This window comes from Dunckerocampus dactyliophorus, chromosome 10, assembly GCF_027744805.1.
Source record: "Dunckerocampus dactyliophorus isolate RoL2022-P2 chromosome 10, RoL_Ddac_1.1, whole genome shotgun sequence".
Lineage (NCBI taxonomy): Eukaryota > Metazoa > Chordata > Actinopteri > Syngnathiformes > Syngnathidae > Dunckerocampus > Dunckerocampus dactyliophorus.
The window spans coordinates 13739247-13759200 of record NC_072828.1 but is presented as its reverse complement, the minus strand read 5'-3'; the positions used below and the strand labels follow the sequence as shown (position 1 = coordinate 13759200).

The window sequence follows — 19954 nt, the reverse complement described above, 5'->3', positions numbered from 1 at the left end:
TCCAGGACAAGGTAAAATGTTTTTCATTGTCATGAATAAAATCGTAAAGTTAGTGTTAAAATGCAAAAAGCTAGTCTAAAAGCCAATTGACCTATTGATTAAATTACATCTCGTTTGAGAATATTTAGTATTGTATATAACAGCAGTTTGTGAGATAGCATTTGAATTATGAGACACATAAATTAAGCAAAGAAGAGCAATAGACATCACTTACCTGCATTTAGGATGGTGAGGTGGTTAATAAGCATAAGGAAGAGGAATTGGGGAGGGTTTAAAGCCACTCAATAGTGTGCAGACGCGGGCACTCCCACGCAGTGTGTGTGGCGTTCATTGGTCCATTGGGCATCATCATGTTCAGCACCACGCAGAATGAACAGCGACACGCAGGATGCACCAGGATGGTTCAGGACGCTGGGCTGTACCTAATGGACCACCGGTGTTTGGCAAATGTGTACAGTCGGAAGATGGTTGTGGATTGAGATTAGTGGACTGTTCACCGAGTGGCCTGGATCGTAAAACCACCTCTCAGGTTACAAGCAGCAGCCTCTGATGTGCTCTTCTGCCGCATCGACAAGCACCGACGCCCGACCTGCAGGTCCCCATGCCGTCGCCCCGGTGCCTCCTTCGCCTCTTGTGACATGACAGCTCCGGGAAGAAAGAGGAAGTCACGGGGTAGGATTGGATCAACCAGGGACAGAACTTGACTGGTCCACACAGGGACCCACCTGCGGCCCCCTCAGACTGAAGACTGGCTGGTGGCTTTGAGAGTGTGGTGATCACCCACCTTCTCTTCCACCCCCACCGGATGCCCGGACCTCGTCGCGCCGCAGCAGGTCTACTCCCAGTCCGCGGTGCATCTGCAAATCTCCCGGCCGGTCTTCAGGCAGCTCCTCACCGTCATGGGCTGCATCCAGAGCATCGCCTGCAACAAGTCGCGCATCCGGAGGGAGAACATCGCGGTGTGCGAGCTGGCGGCCACCATCGACCACTGCCCCACGGCCATAGAGGAGGAGTCGCCCATTGTGCTTCGCTACAAGACCCCCTATTTCAAAGCATCGGCGCGGGTCGTCATGCCGCCCATTCCGCGCAACGAGACGTGGGTGGTGGGCTGGATCCAGGCGTGCACCCAGATGGAGTTCTACAACACCTATGGAAACATTGGCATGTGAGTTTACACTTCTTGCATCAAACACCACCACTTGCAAAGCCGTATGGGGCTTTTTCAACTATTGTACTGCTTCCCAGACTGTGGTTTGAGACCCAAAATGGCAACCCATGCGTGAAGTTGGCCCCAAACCCCACGAGAAACTCTGGTAAATTCGTCTCAGACATTTGTGTTTTGTGCAGTTTATGCCTTTAAGACGGTCGTTATTGTCCTTTGAGCCATTTTCGTTTTTTGTTTATTAAAGATAATATACAGTTCTATCTAATTTCACCCAGGCCCCCCATTTGCTCCAAATTAAACAATAATAGCCTTGATCGTTTGTGTTACAGAATGTACTGCTTTACCAATACTATGGGCATTTTTGTTGGTTCAAAGTAAAATTGTAAAGTATTTTATCAATTGCCAAACGTAATCATCAACACTTCATTTTAATTGTTGCAAAACAATGCCACTTTTGTGGTTCATTAAGTTATACTGTATATCAATCTCATTGCATTTTTTAACCTTTAAGACCACCATACCTTTTGTTTGCTTTTCCTGTTGGTTGCCATGTAAAAGCCTGCTGGATGTACTGTTTTTTTTACATCAACTTTTATAGTCAAGTTTTTACCCTTTTACAAAAAAAGCATCTTCTTTGACCTTTTAAGGTCCCTATACTTTTTGTTTGTGCACAACAAAGAACCAAAAAGCCACCTTTGAGACCTTTGACAGCCCCCGTATTTATTTGTTCTTGGCAACAAAGAACCAAGAATTGCCTTTGAGAGCCCCATATTATATGCATAAGTTTTATCCACAAATTCAAAAATGATTGGAACAAAGCGTGTCCGTGAAGGCTTTTAGTACATGGTATCTGGGGAGGTGAATCAGAACATTTGCAGAGGGACCTGGATGAGAGGTGAAACATCAAATCAAGCAAGGCCAGTTGCTCTGATTCAAACACTGTTTAATAATAGGAAGACCATTTTTTCTGTAAACCACCCCTCTGCCTGGGTTAATAGATCAAAATGGCCATGCAACGCCTCCCACTCCTGTCATACTGTACCCGACAGTCTTCATTATTGGCGGAATTCCTCCACGAAACACAATGTGAGCTGCAGCACTGCCCTCTTCTCAGCAAAGTAGCTCATATTTACACCTGCGTGTCGGACAGACAGCACGTTAAAGTCCACCCTCCACGTCCTTGCCTTCCCCCTCAAGCTTCACCAAGTCGCCAACATAGCACGCGCCCCGTGGTGGCATAGCAAGTGAATAGCACAGACCCAAAGTGCATTCACAAGCATAGGGTCAAAATGACATTATTTCTTTGGAAAAGACCCCACGACCCACCAGTTGTGAATCACTGATGTAAAGTCAGAGCGTTAATACCACATCCATGCAGTGTTCTTGCATGTGTGCAAATAGTGATTTGGGAAAAAGTGAAAAGGAAAAAGAAACAATGAAGAAACACAGAGAAATGTCGCTGCTGAACCCGTCTCTCTCGTCAAGTGGAGCTGAGTAGGAACACGCTCCAGTTTGCAGTGACCAACAACAAGCTAAATTTATACTAAACCAAAGTTAAAATATTGCTGCAACTCCAAAATGCGCATGAAAATGGGCACAGCAGAAAAGTATAACATAGCTTGGTCATTGCCTCATGCCGCTTCATCTAAATGTACCAAACAAATATTCCACCAAGATTACAAAGCCTGCTCTGTTGCAAGAAAATAAGATGGAAATGTAACATATAAAGAGGAGGGGAAAGTTTGCACCAGGTATAATTGAAACCACGCAAAGTAATAAAGTTACACCCACAATGCTCTCTTCATTATCACTAGACTACAAGAACACACACCTTCACCTCTTCAATTTGTTTTTCTATAACTAACCCGGTGTTCTTGTAGAGCGATACAAGCTAGTACAGCAAACATGGACCGCTCATGGCTACTGGGAAGCAACTTAACAGGGTCGCAATTGCATTGTTTCCATCAAATTAATGCTCATAGCTACACCTTCATGGAAAAACAGCGCAGCCAAACAAGAATTTATTCATGCAGACCAACCTGGTGTAGGAGCGCATAGACATGTTTGAAGCATTATTTTCATCTGCTACATTCATTATGTCTGACGTGGAAGATAAGCTTTGTTTGGCTGTTTGATCGCCGTGTTTTCAACTATTTCATGCTTTATGTTTTATGCAAGCCACCATATGTTCAATGCCATGCACCGTTATTTGTTTTAATCGGCTAACATTGTACGAAGACACCGAGTGTGTATCTGTATTTAATGCTTCACCCCCATCCGACCCATCACCAGAAGTGATGCGGACTGCCTCTAGATCAGGGGTCCTCAGCTGGTCTCAACCTGGGACCTACATTCAAAGGTCATTTAGTTAAGACCCATTCTTTATTTTTATATTTATCCATCCATCTTCTATGCCACTTATCCTCACTAGGGTCGTGGGTATACCTATGGACAATTTAGAGTCACCAATTCACCTAACACGCATGTTTTTGGAATGTGGGAGTACCCGGAGAAAACCCACGCATGCATAGGGAGAACCACTGTACATGCGTGAGATGCACAACGGAAATTCAAACCCAGATCTTCCCGATCTCATGAGTGGGTGGCCAACATGCTCACCACTCGGCCACCGCGTGGCCCTATATTTATTTATTTTAATTAATTTTTACACTTTTATTTAAGTCATTTTAAAAATATATTGTTAATTATTTTACCCTTTTTTAAAGTCATTTTAAATTATTTAATGTTTATTTATGCTTTCATTTACATTTATAAATACATGTATTTATTGTATTTATGCTTTAAATGGTACACATTTTAATGTAATTTTTTACTCTGTCTGCAACCCATCCAGAATGGATCCGCGATCCACTTTTGGGTCCCGACCCACCAGTTGAGAACCACTGCTCTAGATCACATGGTTGCAACCCAGCAATAGAGCGCTGAGCCGAAACATATACTTTTTGTCTTTGGAACAGCATGACAGCATTATGCTTGTTGTAACACACATCGGTATGTCCATTCACATACACACAAGCAACAAACAAATAGAACCGTTAATGGCCTTTTTATGGTGGCTTTAAGAATTGTGGCACATAAAACTCAGAGCAGCAGTTTTTGCACCCAGCAGGTGAAGCATGCACATCAAGACGCCCACCGAAAGATTCTGTTCCTGTGACTTTGGCACCTAAATAGAAAAAAAGCTGCAAATAGAAAGTGGAAACAGTTGCTGCTCACACACACACACACACACACTCACTCGTGCAGCCTCATTTGCAGGATGTTTTTTTTTTTTTAAATCCTCGGTAGTGATGGTGGTGGGTGATGGACTGTGGGGGGATGTGGGCCTGGCTGGCGGCCCCAGAGTGTCATCAGATCGGTCGCAGGACGACAACAGTAGATCTAGATAGTCTGCTGGGGAACACAACAAAGCGATGACAATCCGTTAAGAGCATTTTCAGGCTGCGAGTCAGTCAGTGTGTGGGATCAGATGCAGCAAGAGGAATTGTCATCCTATTAGCGCCATTAATCCATGAATTATTTAGCGTATAAAAATGTCTGGGCCGCCCATGTTTACGTCGTAAAATTGTTTTCAAAACAGAGAAAGGCCTGAGATGTCTGTCAGATGGATTGAACCAGCAATTACTGCTTGATTACTGATGACTATCTACAATATTCAAACCCATAACATTGTGGTGACTGATTAGAACGTACACGGCAGCTCACAACAATTAACATGTGGTTGCTGCCTTTCGAGTAGTCAAAAGTCAAATTTCCTGTTCCACGGTTATCATTACATTGTTCCGCACTTTATCAACACAAAAGAGAAAAAGTTGTTTTTTTACTGGGCTTGTAAACGTCATGTAAACGGATGATAAACTGTCATAATGGAACACTTAGCCAAAATGCTACCTTTTTGTCTCTTTAGGGCCACCATACTTTTTGTGCACATCAAATATAAATGTTCCGGGTTTTACGAGATTGCGGCTTTTTAAACATAGCATAATTTGCAGCATGCACAATGTCACCTTAATCAACTCTTCTATGATAGAGCGCTCAGCTAAAAGTTTGTGTATCACAAGATCTTGTGAGATTAAAACATTACAAGATTTCTCATTCAGAGGCCTGAGATGATAATAAATTCATTAATCACACAATAAATGAGAATGAACTCAATCATTTTTCCAGCCTCAATATATATTGCCAGGTGCATGCGTGTCTGTTTTCCTCATCTCACGCAAACGGATTTCACCATGTGCATTGCTTTCAGCACCGTGATGCAGTTGTTCCATAGAACAGCATGAACAGAGTGAGCCCTCCTCAGTCAGTCTTTTTGTCTCAGTGGGTGGAGGCGGGACCGGTAGCATACACACTCAATGCAGAAGAGTGTAACATAGTGATAAAAAATAAATTAAATAAATAAATAAATTATATTACAGTAGTCGATTGCAATATATTGTCATATAGTTTTTTTATTGTACTTTTCCTTAAAGTAATGGTAAAATCTCGTCTTGTTCTTGTAGGCCCAATCTCGTGTATCGCCTCGTCACGTGACACCTCTAGTATTTGTCCATTTGCGTATACAAATTCTCAGCGAGATGGAACCAGCAATCATTGCTGTGCCACTGATGCTAATTGGTTTCAATCCGTTCAATTAAGTCAACTGATTAGACTGCTCACTACCACAACAGCAAAACATGCTGTTAATATACCTGTCAAATCAGCAGCCAGATGTTGGCAAAAGTGCCATTTCCTGTTCTATGGTTGTCATCACACTTTTCCTGTTTGCCTTCACCGGTAGTAGCAGTTGGTATCTCAAAAAAAGCCTAAGAAAAAGCACTTGTGCAGTTGATCCTTGGGATGCTCACTGAGCGTCATGCATGATGGTTTTAACAACAAATGTTTCCATAAAATGTTGGTTGAACTCCAAATTGGACAGGTTTTGAGGCATTTTACTTTGGATGTTTCACTGTATTACCAAACATAAATATTTTGTACTATCTGACAGATAAATATTGCGTTTCTAGAAAAACGTCCAGTTATGATTTGAATATACTTACAATTTCAGTGGGATTTCCTCCTAAAATGTGAGAGCTGTCAAGTATCTTTGATTCCAGGTCAAGCTGGGAGCTACCTCAGCTGCGAGAAGGCCTGGTGAGGGCCATCAGCGACTCAGATGGTGTCAGCTACCCCTGGTACGGTAACACCACCGAGACAGTCACCATCGTGGGCCCCACCTCCAAGCCGTCCCGCTTCACCGTTAGTATGAACGACAACTTCTACCCGAGCGTCACCTGGGCCGTGCCGGTGAGCGAATCCAACACTCCTTTGCTGACCAACATCAAGCGAGATCAGAGTTTCACCACCTGGCTGGTGGCCCTCAACGCCGCCTCCAGGGAGAAGATCTTGCTGCACACAATCAAGTGGAGGATGAGGGTGGACATCGCCGTGGAGCCCTCTCGGCCTCTGGGCTACAGGGCCAGGCTGGTGGGCCGGCTGCACCAGGAACAGCCGCGGGTGTTGAGCCACATGGAGCAGATCCCGACCAACGCCATGGGGAGGCCCAACGCTAATGACGCACAGGTTCTAATGTGGAGGCCCAGGAGAGGTCCTCCACTTGTAGTCATACCACCCAAGTAGAGTTCATACTGTTGGCACAACATCACAGTTACAGCCTTTCTCCACTTATCATCCTGAGGGGGAGGGGACAACCGCCTTAATTCCCTACCGCTGCCTTCGATCATCCAGAAAGTCTCTTGGCACAGCACAACTGAGCAAACAAACTCAAAATAGATGGACTGTAGCTACCACGGCTCAGAAAACAAACTAAATATTAATAAAGACAATGAAACTGCAGCCTTAAGATACTTACCTAACACTGGGGCTGCTGATGGCGTTCACTGAGAGCCATGCCGTGATGTAGAAGTCACCGCTGTATCAATCAAAATGTGGCGGCACAGTGCATTTTTAAATGCGTGAAGATATGCGTGTTTGTACGTTTTCTATAATGGGTCCAGATTGCTGCTGATTTGTTACACGAGACTGCCTCAACCTACACTTATGTTTACATATTATCATAAGAAATTTGAGGATTGTTTTCACCTGTATTTCATTTTTATGTGACAATCTTCATTTAATGGAGACACACTTTTGAATAACGAACAAAAAAACCCCCATCAGATTAAACCTTAAAAAGGTCCCCTGGTGCAAAATGGGCTTTTAAAAAAAATAGTTAAAAAGAGTAATGTGTCCCTTGAGCCTCTTCATGAACACCATACATGAGAAAAATCTGATTTCGCTCACTTGTTTGCTACAGTTTTGAGGAAAAAGGCACTTCAATGGTCACTCCTCATGGACATGATACAACTTCTGACCTAGTCCTAGCTAGATGTGCACACCCCGTGTATAAACCCACTACTTCAGGCTTCACTACACATCTTAAAATAAAGCCTAGTTTACTTTTACTCCTGTTTATTTACTAAAACATGTTTTAATTTTAGTCATACTATAAACGAAGTTGTCCTTTGTTTATAGTGGTTTATTGGTTCCACACCCGACCGCGACAAATGAATTTCCGCGATATAGGAGTCAATGTTAATAGAATATTTTCATAGTTAAAGCATAGAAAATCTGTTTATCACTTTCTAAATACAATTTTTAACATCATTAGGGCCCTATAGACATGAAATAACACCCATATAGTCACCTTTACACTCCTATTCTTTCTTTACAACACACTGCTCAACTCTTATGATGCAGGGACTCCACAGACAGCCGATAGCTAGCGAGCTAACAGGCTAGCGAGCTAACCAGCTAGCCTAAATTTCTTCAAAACTCAAGAAGCCAAAAACCGACCACTTCTCTTACCACTTCCACGTGAAATGGGAGGAGAACCTTCACTCTATCATGTTGACATGCCATGGCCGACTTCATGCAGTGTTAAGGTCATGACTCAACGTTTTGTGTCATTACTACCGCCTAGTGACCAGAATACTTCATATCGCTTGTATTTTAATATGTTTTGACTAATCTACCACAAAACAGCGATCATTTATCAATTAATTTCTGAAAAAATATGATATAGTGAGGGAGCAATAATGAAACTGCGATATTGTGAGGGATGAGTGTACTGTAACTTTTGTCCACTAAAATGACAGTAAATTGAATCAGCTAAAATATAAAGTCTGAAGAATAAGGCATCTTTAAAGTTTCCTTGAAACCACCTTTAGACTACCTGCAAAGCATCTCAAATACATAAAATTCACAGAAAAAAAGTACTGTAGATCTGCTGTCAATGAATATATCAATAAGTTAAGAATTTCACCCTAGCCTTAGTGTTATATTTTACCTGAAATTAAAAAATAGAAATAATAAGACACATATGATAATATGGCTACTGTACGAAGTAATAAATCAACTCTGCATAACGCACTCGGCATCTATAATGCAACTGACATATGGAAATAATACATGATTGTGAAAATTGTCACTTCTCTTCGCTTCACTTGTCAGGACGACTTCAAGTTAGTTGGGTTTTTAGCGGTGATAAATCACTCCACATGGTTTACACTGTGTCGTGTTCTCCATAGTATCAAACGTGACATGTCAGTATGTCCGGTCTTCTCTTTCTTCCAGGCGTAGACATGATGCAGCATGTAACTTGTTACAATATTTCAGCATAAAGCATAAAGTAATACTCCCAACAGCCCTACCTCACAAAGACAGTAGCTCTGATTGGATCTCATCCCCCACCGGGCCCGCGCCCTCTCCCACACGCAGCTAAAATAGCTGTGGCTGGATATATTCCCAATGCAATCCTAAATCTCACCCACCTGTCTACAAGATTTCATTTCTGTTCACATTTTCATCCCGTTTTTTTTTTTCCATTGACAAAACTGTCAGTTCATTTTATCATAGTTTTTTGTCAAAGTGCCTTTGTTTTGATTCATTATCATCTGGGGTTTTTTTGTCAGGGAAAAAGAGCCGTTGACGAAAACTATGACAAAAATGATTCTGTATCCGTCTAGTTTGATCATTTTGTTTCTCCTCAGCATGATGATGCTATTGAAATGTGAGCGTAAAGTTAGCACTGTAACTCACGGACTGTAGCTATGCTACTGTTGCTAACATGTGTGCCCTCCTGTTTCACTCCTTAATGATATGTTGGCTTAAAGATGTATGTAGATAAAGTGCACAATAGCACTTCTTGGAGCCACACACTCGTGCACAAACACAGCACATTAGCATTAAAGCTGCAGACACACAATATGGCGTGGTCCCAGAAGGGCTACCTAAAAGCACTTTTAAACTCCATCACGTCCAGCGTCAAGGCTACATTTTGGACAATATACTTCCAATACACTATTTTTTAAATTGGTGAAAAATACTGGGACCTTTAAGTGATGAGTAATTGGGACAAATGAGGACAAAAAAAGTCATAAAATGCTCACTTACAGCTACCTTGCTTCTCCCAACCCGTCTTTAGAAAGCTTAGACCTTCTCATATACACCTTAACAGGACTGTGTCGTTTTTTTGTGTTTTATCTCATCAAAACTGAGAGATGGCATGTAAGAGGACAAGACAATGTATGTTTACAAATAGTAATGTATGAGGTCTGTGTGTTGTATCACGACTGACAAAGATTTGATGTTTACACTGAGAAAAATATACCTCTCCACGTGCGACTGTGTTCTGAGGACCATGGCACTAGCGTGTTATTTACATGGGGGGAAAAAAAGATGGATTATAAGCCCCTTATCTATATAGATCTAGAAAAAATGCTACATTTTAGAAATGATTGGTTGGGTTTTGTTTGAATCAGTAGAAAAAATGTGTCGTATAATTTTGCTGGAGGGGGCATTAACTTACTCAACTGCAGAGCGTACTAGTCATTTATTAGTAGTAAGGCGTTTATTAGAGAGGAAAGACCTTTATTTGTCTTGTCTTTGTTTTTTTTATTTAGAATTTTTGCCACAAACAAACATTACGACTAATCAACAATACATACAACAATATGATATGCATTATAATACACTATATTATTTGGTTCTGTTCATCCCGCACGCAATAAATCGGCAACTTTTTTTCCGCCTGCTCTAATCAGTGGACATACCAGAATATTCCTCTTCTCTACTTTTTCCCTCAATTCCCTAATTCTTTCCTGTTATTATTATTAATAATTGGAGCCCCGTATCTATTTGAGGAAATGGAAATGAAGTAGGGTGATTGTCAATGAACAAAACCAAACATATTTATATAATGTTGGTGAACTAAAAAGTGTTAGGTGATTGTGAGCAATTATGAGCTTTTACAGGCCTGTATTGTGAAAATGTCATTGAGCGAAAGAGCAGCTCTATCTGCTGCATTTCTGTAACCACGCCACTTGCTACGAGTCTATAATAAGCCTTCACGCTCCCATACACTGTTGACAACCTCGCCAAGCAGAGGTGTGGACCTTAATTGTAGCTGTGACACTGGAGCCATTTATGAGGCGTTTGAGCCCCCCCCCGCTGACAATCATGGGAAACATCCAGACTTTTAACATAGCAGGAGCATGTATTTAGCGAGGGAAACATTTCTACTTGAGTCTGCCATTAGTGTGTATCAGGGCCGTTAGTGTCTTTCCCAGTTACAGATGTGCCTAAGGACTGCAAGGCAGAGGCTGTTTTACAAGGAGGCAGACCCCGTTTAAAAAGTGAATGGTACAAAAGGGGGTACACTCGTGTAGCGTTCCATCGTGTTACATGTGGAAGGACAACAAACAAGTTCTTCTCAAGCATTTGCATGCAGTGTTTTTAATTCATTAAAACAAATGCCTACATTTATTTTAAGTGTGAATTAATTCCTTCAATTGTGTTTTTTTCCTTATAGTAAGAGGGTGAAAATTATGTTTTTAGGGAAAAATATATGGAAGATAAGATACAAGCAGCACAACATTCAGAAAGATTTTTGGTTCACTTTATAAAAATATTCTCTTAGTAGTGATTTCATTGACAATGTAACCATACCCGCTTTTTTAGCAAACAAACAAAAAACAAAGTTGTTTCCGAAGAAGAATAACAGTCAAAAAAAAATCATACAATTCAACTCAAATCTCTGATCGGCAACAAAAAGCCAGTGAATTTCAGATGTAGCTGGACTACATAGTTACATTTTACTATTTTGTCCCCTTTAACAGAAATAAAAGATCTGATCAGTGCCTGTTTCAGGTATAGTATAGTCATTAAGGTATAGTCATTAATGCTATACCTTAAATGTGCCATTATTTACATCAAATGTGACATTGTACATTTTAATTAACCCCTTAGAATTCCGGGATTTTTTTTGTGCTAAATTGCCGAAAAAAAAAAAAGTCACACCCAAAGTAAGTGTAAAAAAGTCTTTGAACTATTTGAAGTCATGTTTTGAGCTCTGTTGAAAGGCAACAAGCAGAATTTTATCCTTTTAGATTCACCTATATCAGTGGTCCCCAACCCCCGGGCCGCGACCCGGTACCGGGCATTTCCATTATTTCATTTTTGTTATGTTTTATTTTGAGGAGTGGCCGGATTCTCTCTGTTACATCCGTCTGATTTGACGCATGTCCATTGTGCGTGTGCTAACTTTATCTCATGCCGCACAGATAGACTACTACTGTATTTTTACCATTTTTCTTTCACCTCATATTTGGTCTCAAATGCTGATACTATGTGGGAATGCATAAAGGTAAGTTTTGATGACTTATTGAGTGCTAATGTGCACATTTGTCTCAAGTTAATTCATGCTAGCGCACTGCCTTTTACCACACACGTCAAACAGCGATGTAATAATCTCTCTGGAAAAACTTGGCTGGAACTTGAACTGGTGGATGGCATTCATTTTGTTCTTTTAATTTGATGTTATTCATGTCTTAGTTTTACACAATACATAAGAAATAAGATAAATTAGATCGCTATAATGTATGACACCCCATCCCCCCTCCCGCCCGGTCCGTTGGAGATTTGTGGGAACACAAGCCGGTCCGTGGTTCAAAAAAGGTTGGGGACCACTGGCCTATATATATATAGCGAGTAATCTTTCGTTTATTGTGGTTAATTGGTTCCAGGCCCGACCGTGATAAGTGAATTTCTGCAAAGTGGGATCCCTTCTTTGTAAATTGAATATTTTCATAGTTAGAGCATAGAAAACCTGTTTACCATCTTCTAAATGTTTAACATTATTAGAACACTTTAGACATTAAATAACACCCATATAGGCACCTTTACATTCTTATTACCCAAAATAGCATATATAATGAAAGAAAAAGCCCCCCCCCCCCAAAAAAAAGCCAAATAGAATTCATGTGTGTCGCACTAAATGCGTTCCGGTGCTAGTAGGGGAGAAGAATGTGTAGCGGTGGGTTATTGCCGCAACAGTAGCCCGTGTTATTATTATGATTATTATTATGTTATTATTATTGTGCCTGTTGTGAGATCATTTAAACCTGCAATAAAAGCCTGTTCTTCTGGCAATGAAGTCTGGTGCTGGTCTCACCAAACACTTACTGACACCTAGTGACTAATTTTGAATACTGCACTCACAATTTGAATGTATTCTTAATGGTTTATATTTGTATTTTAGTGCATTTAGCCAATTTTATGCTTGAAAATGCTTAATTTAGGCAAAAGATACGTACAATTTGCTTCAATATGTATTATATATGGATTGTTTTGTATTAATCCTCCAAAAGGCCCGACGAAAACCCAAAATGCACAACATGAAATGGATAAATGAACATTTACCATTACTTTCACCTTGACTGTCGACTTGTTGGTGAACACTGATGAGTGGAGGGAGGAGGAGAGGGGACGGAAGAGCCTCGTGTTACAAACATAACCTCGGCCAAAAAGGGCCAATGAACGACCGTTTATTTAATTATATATTGCTGCACTTTACAGGTCCGCTAATACCAGCCGTTTTATTTACATTAATATTTGAATCTGTGTCTGTCTGTGAGCGCTTGGACGTTCTCCACGGTGTTTTGCTAGCTGGCCAGGAGTTCGCGTTCATCTCACTCTGTAAGTTAATAACATGTTGGCCGTTTGTTCTGCCTGGGTCACGTAAACTGAACTTATTTTAATATCAGACCTTTTATTTACATTAATATTTGAATCTGTGGGCATCCGACACTGCAAATGGTTCAGAACGCTTCCATCATGAAAGACATTGATGTAACAATTTAAACAATATCTACGCTTGACATTTTTTCAGTCGGTGTTTATGGTCCTTGACAGTTACAATGACTAAATCACTACTGTTACAATAACAACAGAAAATCCGATGGTTATATTATTGTCAACTAGTCAAAGTTCTGATTGCGTGCAGACTTTTTTGCATGCAATCTTGTTGAGAACTATTCCACATTATTCCTATGCTTTTCATGCCCAGATTTGTGAGCTCCTGTGGACATGATCTCAACAGAGACCCAAGCATAAACGATTTCACTCATTTATGGATTCACGGCTCCAGAATATACAGTAGAGGGATATTGTTTAGTATAGTGGTATTATTAAGGACTTGTGTGTTTACATGTACATCAATGGGGCGAGTTGGCACAGTATATGCGCGCGAATTGTAGTGGGCCGGTCTGGACCAAAAAGGCCAGGGCCAATTTTTTGTCCCAGGCCATTCTTGGTGAAAGGTAATGTAATCTAACGCAATGTCTCATAACATTACTGATGCCAAGTGACCAGAATACGACACTCCCTTTCAACTATTTTTGGCTAATAAAAAGGACACAGTCAACCACAAAACAGTGATAATTTATTACTTATTTTTGGAAAAAAATGCAATAGGGTGAGGGAGCAATATTCGAACCTCGATATAGCGATTGACACCTGTACTTTTACTGTATGTGTGCGACTGTTCTAACATTAGTGTTGTGTGTGCCTGAAGTTAAAATTATATCCCGGAATGCTGTATATCTGTCAAATTGCAGCCAAACAAGCTTTACAATTATGTATAACCCCCCTTTACACCCAAATATAAAACACAGGTTAATGTTACCAACTGTTGGCGGGCCATTGGAACGCTAAGGTGTTAATACTTTTATATAGTTCTATTTACTTTTACTTTTAAAAGTTCTGGAGCGCCCCCTTGTGGAGTTGCTATGCCTCACAGTTGTCTGCAGAGCTCAAGCTGCATTGGTTTAACAGGTCCTCTCTGTTCAGCATAAATAAGGCTGCCGGGGCTAGCAAGTTTTTATTGCAAATGATGGAATGACGTGACAGTAAAGTGACTGATGCTCAAACTGGTCGGCTGTTTGAGTAGAAGAGGCACTTTGGGTGTAAACAGCATTGTGCTTTTTGTTTCTTTTAAACTCTTCCTCTCCAACCTGCTAAATCCTGCAGCATCTAACAAAAACAGCAACAACAAAACACAAGACATTCCCCCCTCTTTCCCCTCACCACTTCCTTCAACCTCATTTTGCCTTCTTCAGCATGAAGTCCTGCTGTCCCGTCTCACGCCCTGCTGGGATTGGGGGCCACCTTGCCTTCATAGCCATAGAGGAATGTTGCCACAATGACGAGGACGGCTCCGGAGAAGAAAACGCTGGCAAAATATGACAAAAGATATCAGACAGCGAAAACTAAACTAAAAAGGGAAAACATGGTGGCGATGGGGTGCTTCCTGTACCCGGTGGGCTCAAAGTCCTGCAGCCAAAAGTATGAAATAAGCGTGGACAGTATGATGGAGAGCGACGTGGCGAAGCCTTTGAGAATATTGTCGGCATACTTGATGACCGCCGCTACGATCAGACCGCCCAGCGCCTAAGAGAAAACAAACAAGAGGGGCCCGTGTGGAGGCCTACCCTGTGGGCGGATGCGTGGAGTAAAACACTCCATGACAGTTGTCGGGTTGAGACTGACCTGCAGCGTGACTACAGTCCAGGTGACTGTGCTGTATCCCTGAAACATTCCCGATTCCATTACTTTATCGCCTTCAAAGGACAGCATCCCAGCCAAGCCAAACACTAGGCCAAACATCCCTGAAATAAAAAACAAAACAAATGTAAGTATAAATATTTGTATTTTGTATTGTACTTTATTTATCCCACAGCAGGGAAATTCACTTGTTACAGCAGCAAGCAAGATACGCAAGTAAAGAATACATAGTGACTACAACATGGTTCAGGTGGTGCAGGTGTTGTAGAGCCTGACAGCGGTCGGTATGAAGGACCTGCGGAACCTCTCCTTCTTACACCATGGGTGTAACAGTCTGCTGCTGAAGGAGCTGCTAAGGGAAATATGCTAACTTTGCTTAATTTATCTATAAAGTGGAACCTCCAAAGTCAACCTGTTTCTTGATACTGGTCGACTTCCAAGTTGTTCTAATTCCAAAACATTTTTTACTGTAGAAAAGTGAATCTTAGACCCACGTCGGCAACATTAACTTGGTGACTTACAATACTGCTAAGTATGTGCCCAACATCTTTGCACCCCTGGTAGGCAAAACACCACATCACGTCCAAGACTCAATGGACTTTGTCAAAAAAGTCAAACTTAAAACTGGACAAAAATGAAACTATGGTTTAATTCGACGGCGGACATCTACGTCAAAGTTGAGAAACCATCTCTAAACAGATGGGGAGGTCTACGACACCGCCTCTCCCCCACATACAATGCTGTCCTTTCATCCCTTCCTGAGAGATTCAATAATTTAGCTCCTAACAAATAAACAAAACATAGCCACCTTGGTTTCAGGTGTGTCCATTATCATTGTTATACCGGCATGGAATGGAGGACCCACTCCATCGTATCTTAACGGCAGTCATTTGGCACCACAAAAGAGCAAAACCATTCTTGTATGGACATGTCTACGTATACTTATAAAAAAGAAAAAAGCGAAGTGAAGCTGCATTTTCTGGCCTGACTTTCACTGACCTAGCTGAATGTTGCGGATCCAGACGCTCTGTTTGCTCTCCTTTAGGATCTTTTCAAAGTAGACGCCAGCAAAGCCACTGGAGCAACACGCCACCAGAACCGCTGTGACGCCCACAAACTGGGAGCTAGAGGACATGACAGCCTCCTTCTCCGGGACCAGTGATGATTCAGACGGCCACTGCAAAATACCATACAATTGATGTGCCCCAATTAGTCGCAGAGCTCGATGAAAATGGGGCTGAAAATATATAAATTTGTACTTTACCTGCACAAGAGCCACTCCGGCCATGAGGATTAGCAGAGACAGCCACTGGTAGACGCCCAGCCTGCGGCCCAGCATGGACACAGAGAACAGAGCTGTGGTCAGGATCTTCAGCTGGTAGGTGACCTGGTGAGAGAAAGCGCTACATGTGAGCAAAGATAATAATAACGTGTTAGGACTGGACAGGCCGGATGTGGTACCTGGTAGGTGGCGGCATCCAGGTTGGACAGGGCGACGTAGAGCAGGTTGTTCTGCAGGGTGTAGATGCCAGAGGGAATGGCCAGCTTCAGTGTTTCTACAGGTTTGTAGGCAATTTCCTGCCGCAGGACGCTGTTTAAAGCTCGCACGCTGTAGCCTAAAGAGGGACATTGCAAAATGAGGACTGTCACACATTCAAATCCCTTTGTGGATGACTTTCAAGTGATTTTTTTTGTCATTCAATGACTGATATAGCTGAGGACAGATGTGACTCTCTACTACAGTATACAATGCTAGACCTTCAACTACAACACCATTTGCTTCTACACCCTCAACTATTACTACAGAGTGAACTGAAATACTACTAATACATTCTCTGCTACATCATGTAATAATAGTATAACATGTATATGTATAACATAACCATACACCATACTCCGAAACTACTATTACATTCACTACTCGGGGTGTCACGAGACACTCAGTTCACGACACGGGACGAGACGATACACGAGATTGGGTCTACAAGAACAAGCAGAGATGAAATTTTGGTATGACATTTTATTTGGTAAACACTAAACATTGCTTATGCCTCGAAAGGACTTAAAAATGTCAAGCCTATGACTTCAGACTTGAACTCTCCTGTCTTGCACGTCTTTACTTGAGACTTGACTTGTGACTTGGAATTAAAGACTGGAGCCGTACCCGAGACTTACAAAACACTGACGTTCTCGCATCTATGAATACTACTAAACCGTCACATGCACCGCATTGTATCATAAGACATTTGTAGTAGCTGAGGTAAGGTCATTTTGTTCTATTGTTTTTGTCAGTACTGTTTGCATGTTTTAATGGAAAACTGTTCCTCTCAAGGGCACTTGTTATGATAAGATGTGATAACATATATGCACTCACTATGTTCTTTAAAGACGAGCAGCAGACAGATGATAAGCTTCATAACCTCGGCCACCACCACTGCAGAGGAGGCCAGGTATCGAGGGCCATCGGCCTGCAGGGTTCGGGAGTAGCGCATGATGAGCACCAAGGAGGTGGTCTGGAACACCAGCACCCCCAGAGAGAGGTACTTTAGGCGGAAAGTAGCCATGGTCGCCGCTCTGTAGGAAGCGGAAAAGGGGCACAATGATTAGAAGTGTTGCTGACTTGCTTAAAGCGGGTATTTTAAAAGGGAGGAATGTACTCTTACCTTTAATTTCTTCGTTTATTCCCGAAACGACGTAGATGGGGACAAAACGTAATCCTTGTGGATAAATGCAATCTTAGTTCTTGTCTTGCCCTCAGCAAGTGCCCACACAACAGACAGCTATTGGAGCTTCAGCTGTCAAAACAGCCACGCTTTCACGTCTTGTCGTCCGTCGACCGGGTGCTGGGTATCGACCATCCGCGGGAAAAGGCACATTATTACCCTCATGTAGTTAAACGGCATTTTAACTTATCTTACCATTGTAATAAACTGCGGACTGGACGGGTACAATGGCTTAGGAAAAGTCAGAATCGCTTCCGTGTACAGATTCTTCTTCGTTGCTCCTTGTCTGTAGGGCACCACCTGCTGGTTGGTTAGCGAACTGCACAACTCATGTGTTTATTGCTAGTGTATGGCACATGTGTCAAACTCGTGCTCTGGAGGGCCGAGACGCTACAGGTTTTCTCTCCAACCAGTTTCTTCAGCAGGTGATTTAATTGATGAGCTCCTTCCCTCAAACTGAAGGTGTTGATCATTAAAATCACCTGCTTTAGTGACTGGCTGGAAAGAAAATCTGCAGTGTCTCGGCCCTCCATGGCACGGGTTTGACACCCCTGGTGTATGACGTCAAATCAGTCTTAAAATCAGTCTTCGCGCGCGTAAAAAACATGACCAGCGCCTTAAAGACCACCAAGAAAAACCGCTGGCTGTCACTCTCTCCTCGCGTATGACAACAGCCATGAACTCGGGAGACACTGTATTACAGGGAAAGTGGCTCCACAAACCCAGGCTTTGTGCTCAAGATGCAACTCGACAAAACCTAACATCCGCAATCAGACTTAATTGGTCCCGCGACGGTGGTTGTCAACTTCCTTTGTCAAGTCCGGTTTTCCTCTTTGTCCTACGTCCGCGTTCACATGAAAGGGGGCGTTTGAAGTCATATTATCATACTTCCGCTGAAATGTGAGGCGATAACACCAAGCGTATTTTACAAAAAGTGAGTACGTAATTATTATGGAGCGTGATGTGGAGTTTCCAAAAGATTGTGACTGCTAAAGGCAACACCGTCGCCGCCAGTATAGCGACGGAGGACCGCTGGCATGCCAGCATGCAGCGTGTGAATGCTTAAGTTAACACTGATTATTATAAAAACTATACCCTACTAGTCTTTTCATTTATCAAAGCTTAACATTGTACAACTCTGACATATTAACATTATAGATGGATAATATCATCAGGGAATGCTCTTTTTTAATTTTTATTTTCCCCGTCCCTTCGGGAACTTCGTAGGTTCTAAATAAATGGTGACGCCATATCCGAATTAGTTAAACAGTGAAACAGTGGCACTTTTATATATAATGATACTATAAACATTGTGCAGCGTTAAGAAAAGGGACTAAAAAACATCTCCTGCCGTATCCCTGCGCACTGTAGCCTCTCCAATCTTGTGTATATGATGAAGACGCTCGCATCTTCTTCCGCTGTGGAACACACACGTAAACAAGATGGCCGCGTTTTTTTGTCATAACTTTTAGAATGTATTTCTAGTGGCCCCATTGTAGTATGACTTGACAGAGACCAACTAGTTATACAGTAGTTGAAATGACTAAACATAATTGAATGTAAAAAGATTTTTGCCACCTGAGTTGACATATTTCTGACTGAGTGAAAATTTGCAAGGTTATAAACTTGATTTTTTTTTATACACACTTTGTTGACATGAGCTTTGAATGAAAAGTTTGACTATCACAAACTGGCATATCACTCATTCAGAGATGGTGTTGCCATTTATTGGGAAACCGGTGGACGTGGGAGCAAGAATAATTTGAGCAGTACGACAGGAATGGTTACTTTGCGATCACACTGATTCATTAGAGTTCCCTCATTAAATTCTCTACAAGAGATAATAGATTTTCACCCGAGCGAATACGCTACATTTGCTCACCTTTTGAGCCATGCATCAGGGATAAAAGGCAGCATGAAATATTAACTCGGCCAATGTTAGCAGTCATACTGCACAGGCCAAAAATTTGGACACACACAACACAAGTGATGGTCCCAACCCCATTAATCAGGCAAGAAGTTCTACTAAGTAGCCCTGACAAGGCACACCTGTGAAGTGAAAACTATTTCAGGTGACTACCGCATGAAGCTCATTGAGAGAACACCAAGGGTTTGCAGCGCTATGTTAGAGATGAAATTCTCCACAACCTGTGCAAAGTCAAAG

At 41.9% G+C, this 19954-nt stretch overlaps 2 protein-coding genes across 4 annotated transcripts; one reads left to right on the top strand and one right to left on the bottom strand.

Annotated features, from left to right (window-relative positions):
• The first annotated feature begins 257 nt into the window (after positions 1–257).
• Positions 258–12850, top strand: fam78bb (family with sequence similarity 78 member Bb). The gene is made up of 2 exons (XM_054789487.1): positions 258–1165; positions 6283–12850. Exons 1-2 carry the CDS (start codon positions 900–902, stop codon positions 6803–6805), a joined length of 789 nt encoding a protein of 262 aa, XP_054645462.1. The 5' UTR covers positions 258–899; the 3' UTR covers positions 6806–12850.
• On the bottom strand, positions 11110–18197 carry slc35a3a (solute carrier family 35 member A3a). 3 transcript variants are annotated; one of them, XM_054789484.1, is made up of 9 exons: positions 17986–18197; positions 17731–17910; positions 17442–17641; positions 16529–16683; positions 16332–16454; positions 16067–16244; positions 15053–15171; positions 14820–14953; positions 11110–14735 (listed from the first exon to the last, which is right to left on the bottom strand). In XM_054789484.1, exons 3-9 carry the CDS (start codon positions 17629–17631, stop codon positions 14645–14647), a joined length of 990 nt encoding a protein of 329 aa, XP_054645459.1. In that variant the 5' UTR covers positions 17632–17641; positions 17731–17910; positions 17986–18197; the 3' UTR covers positions 11110–14644. The 3 variants fall into 3 exon arrangements, with proteins under 3 accessions (XP_054645459.1, XP_054645458.1, XP_054645461.1); XM_054789483.1 differs by having other exon boundaries at positions 17731–18197; XM_054789486.1 differs by lacking the exon at positions 14820–14953 and having other exon boundaries at positions 17731–18197.
• Positions 18198–19954: the final 1757 nt, after the last annotated feature.

What these genes read in the sequence shown, in the direction of transcription:
- fam78bb (XM_054789487.1), top strand. Translation starts at nt 900, where the DNA reads ATGGGCTGCATCCAGAGCATCGCCTGCAACAAGTCGCGCATCCGGAGG. An exon ending in ACCTATGGAAACATTGGCAT is followed by an intron (nt 1,166 to 6,282) that starts GTGAGTTTACAC and finishes CTTTGATTCCAG; the next exon opens with GTCAAGCTGGGAGCTACCTC.
- slc35a3a (XM_054789483.1), bottom strand. Translation starts at nt 17,631, where the DNA reads ATGGCTACTTTCCGCCTAAAGTACCTCTCTCTGGGGGTGCTGGTGTTC. An exon ending in GATCCGCAACATTCAGCTAG is followed by an intron (nt 15,172 to 16,066) that starts GTCAGTGAAAGT and finishes TTTTTATTTCAG; the next exon opens with GGATGTTTGGCCTAGTGTTT. An exon ending in CAGGACTTTGAGCCCACCGG is followed by an intron (nt 14,736 to 14,819) that starts GTACAGGAAGCA and finishes ATATTTTGCCAG; the next exon opens with CGTTTTCTTCTCCGGAGCCG.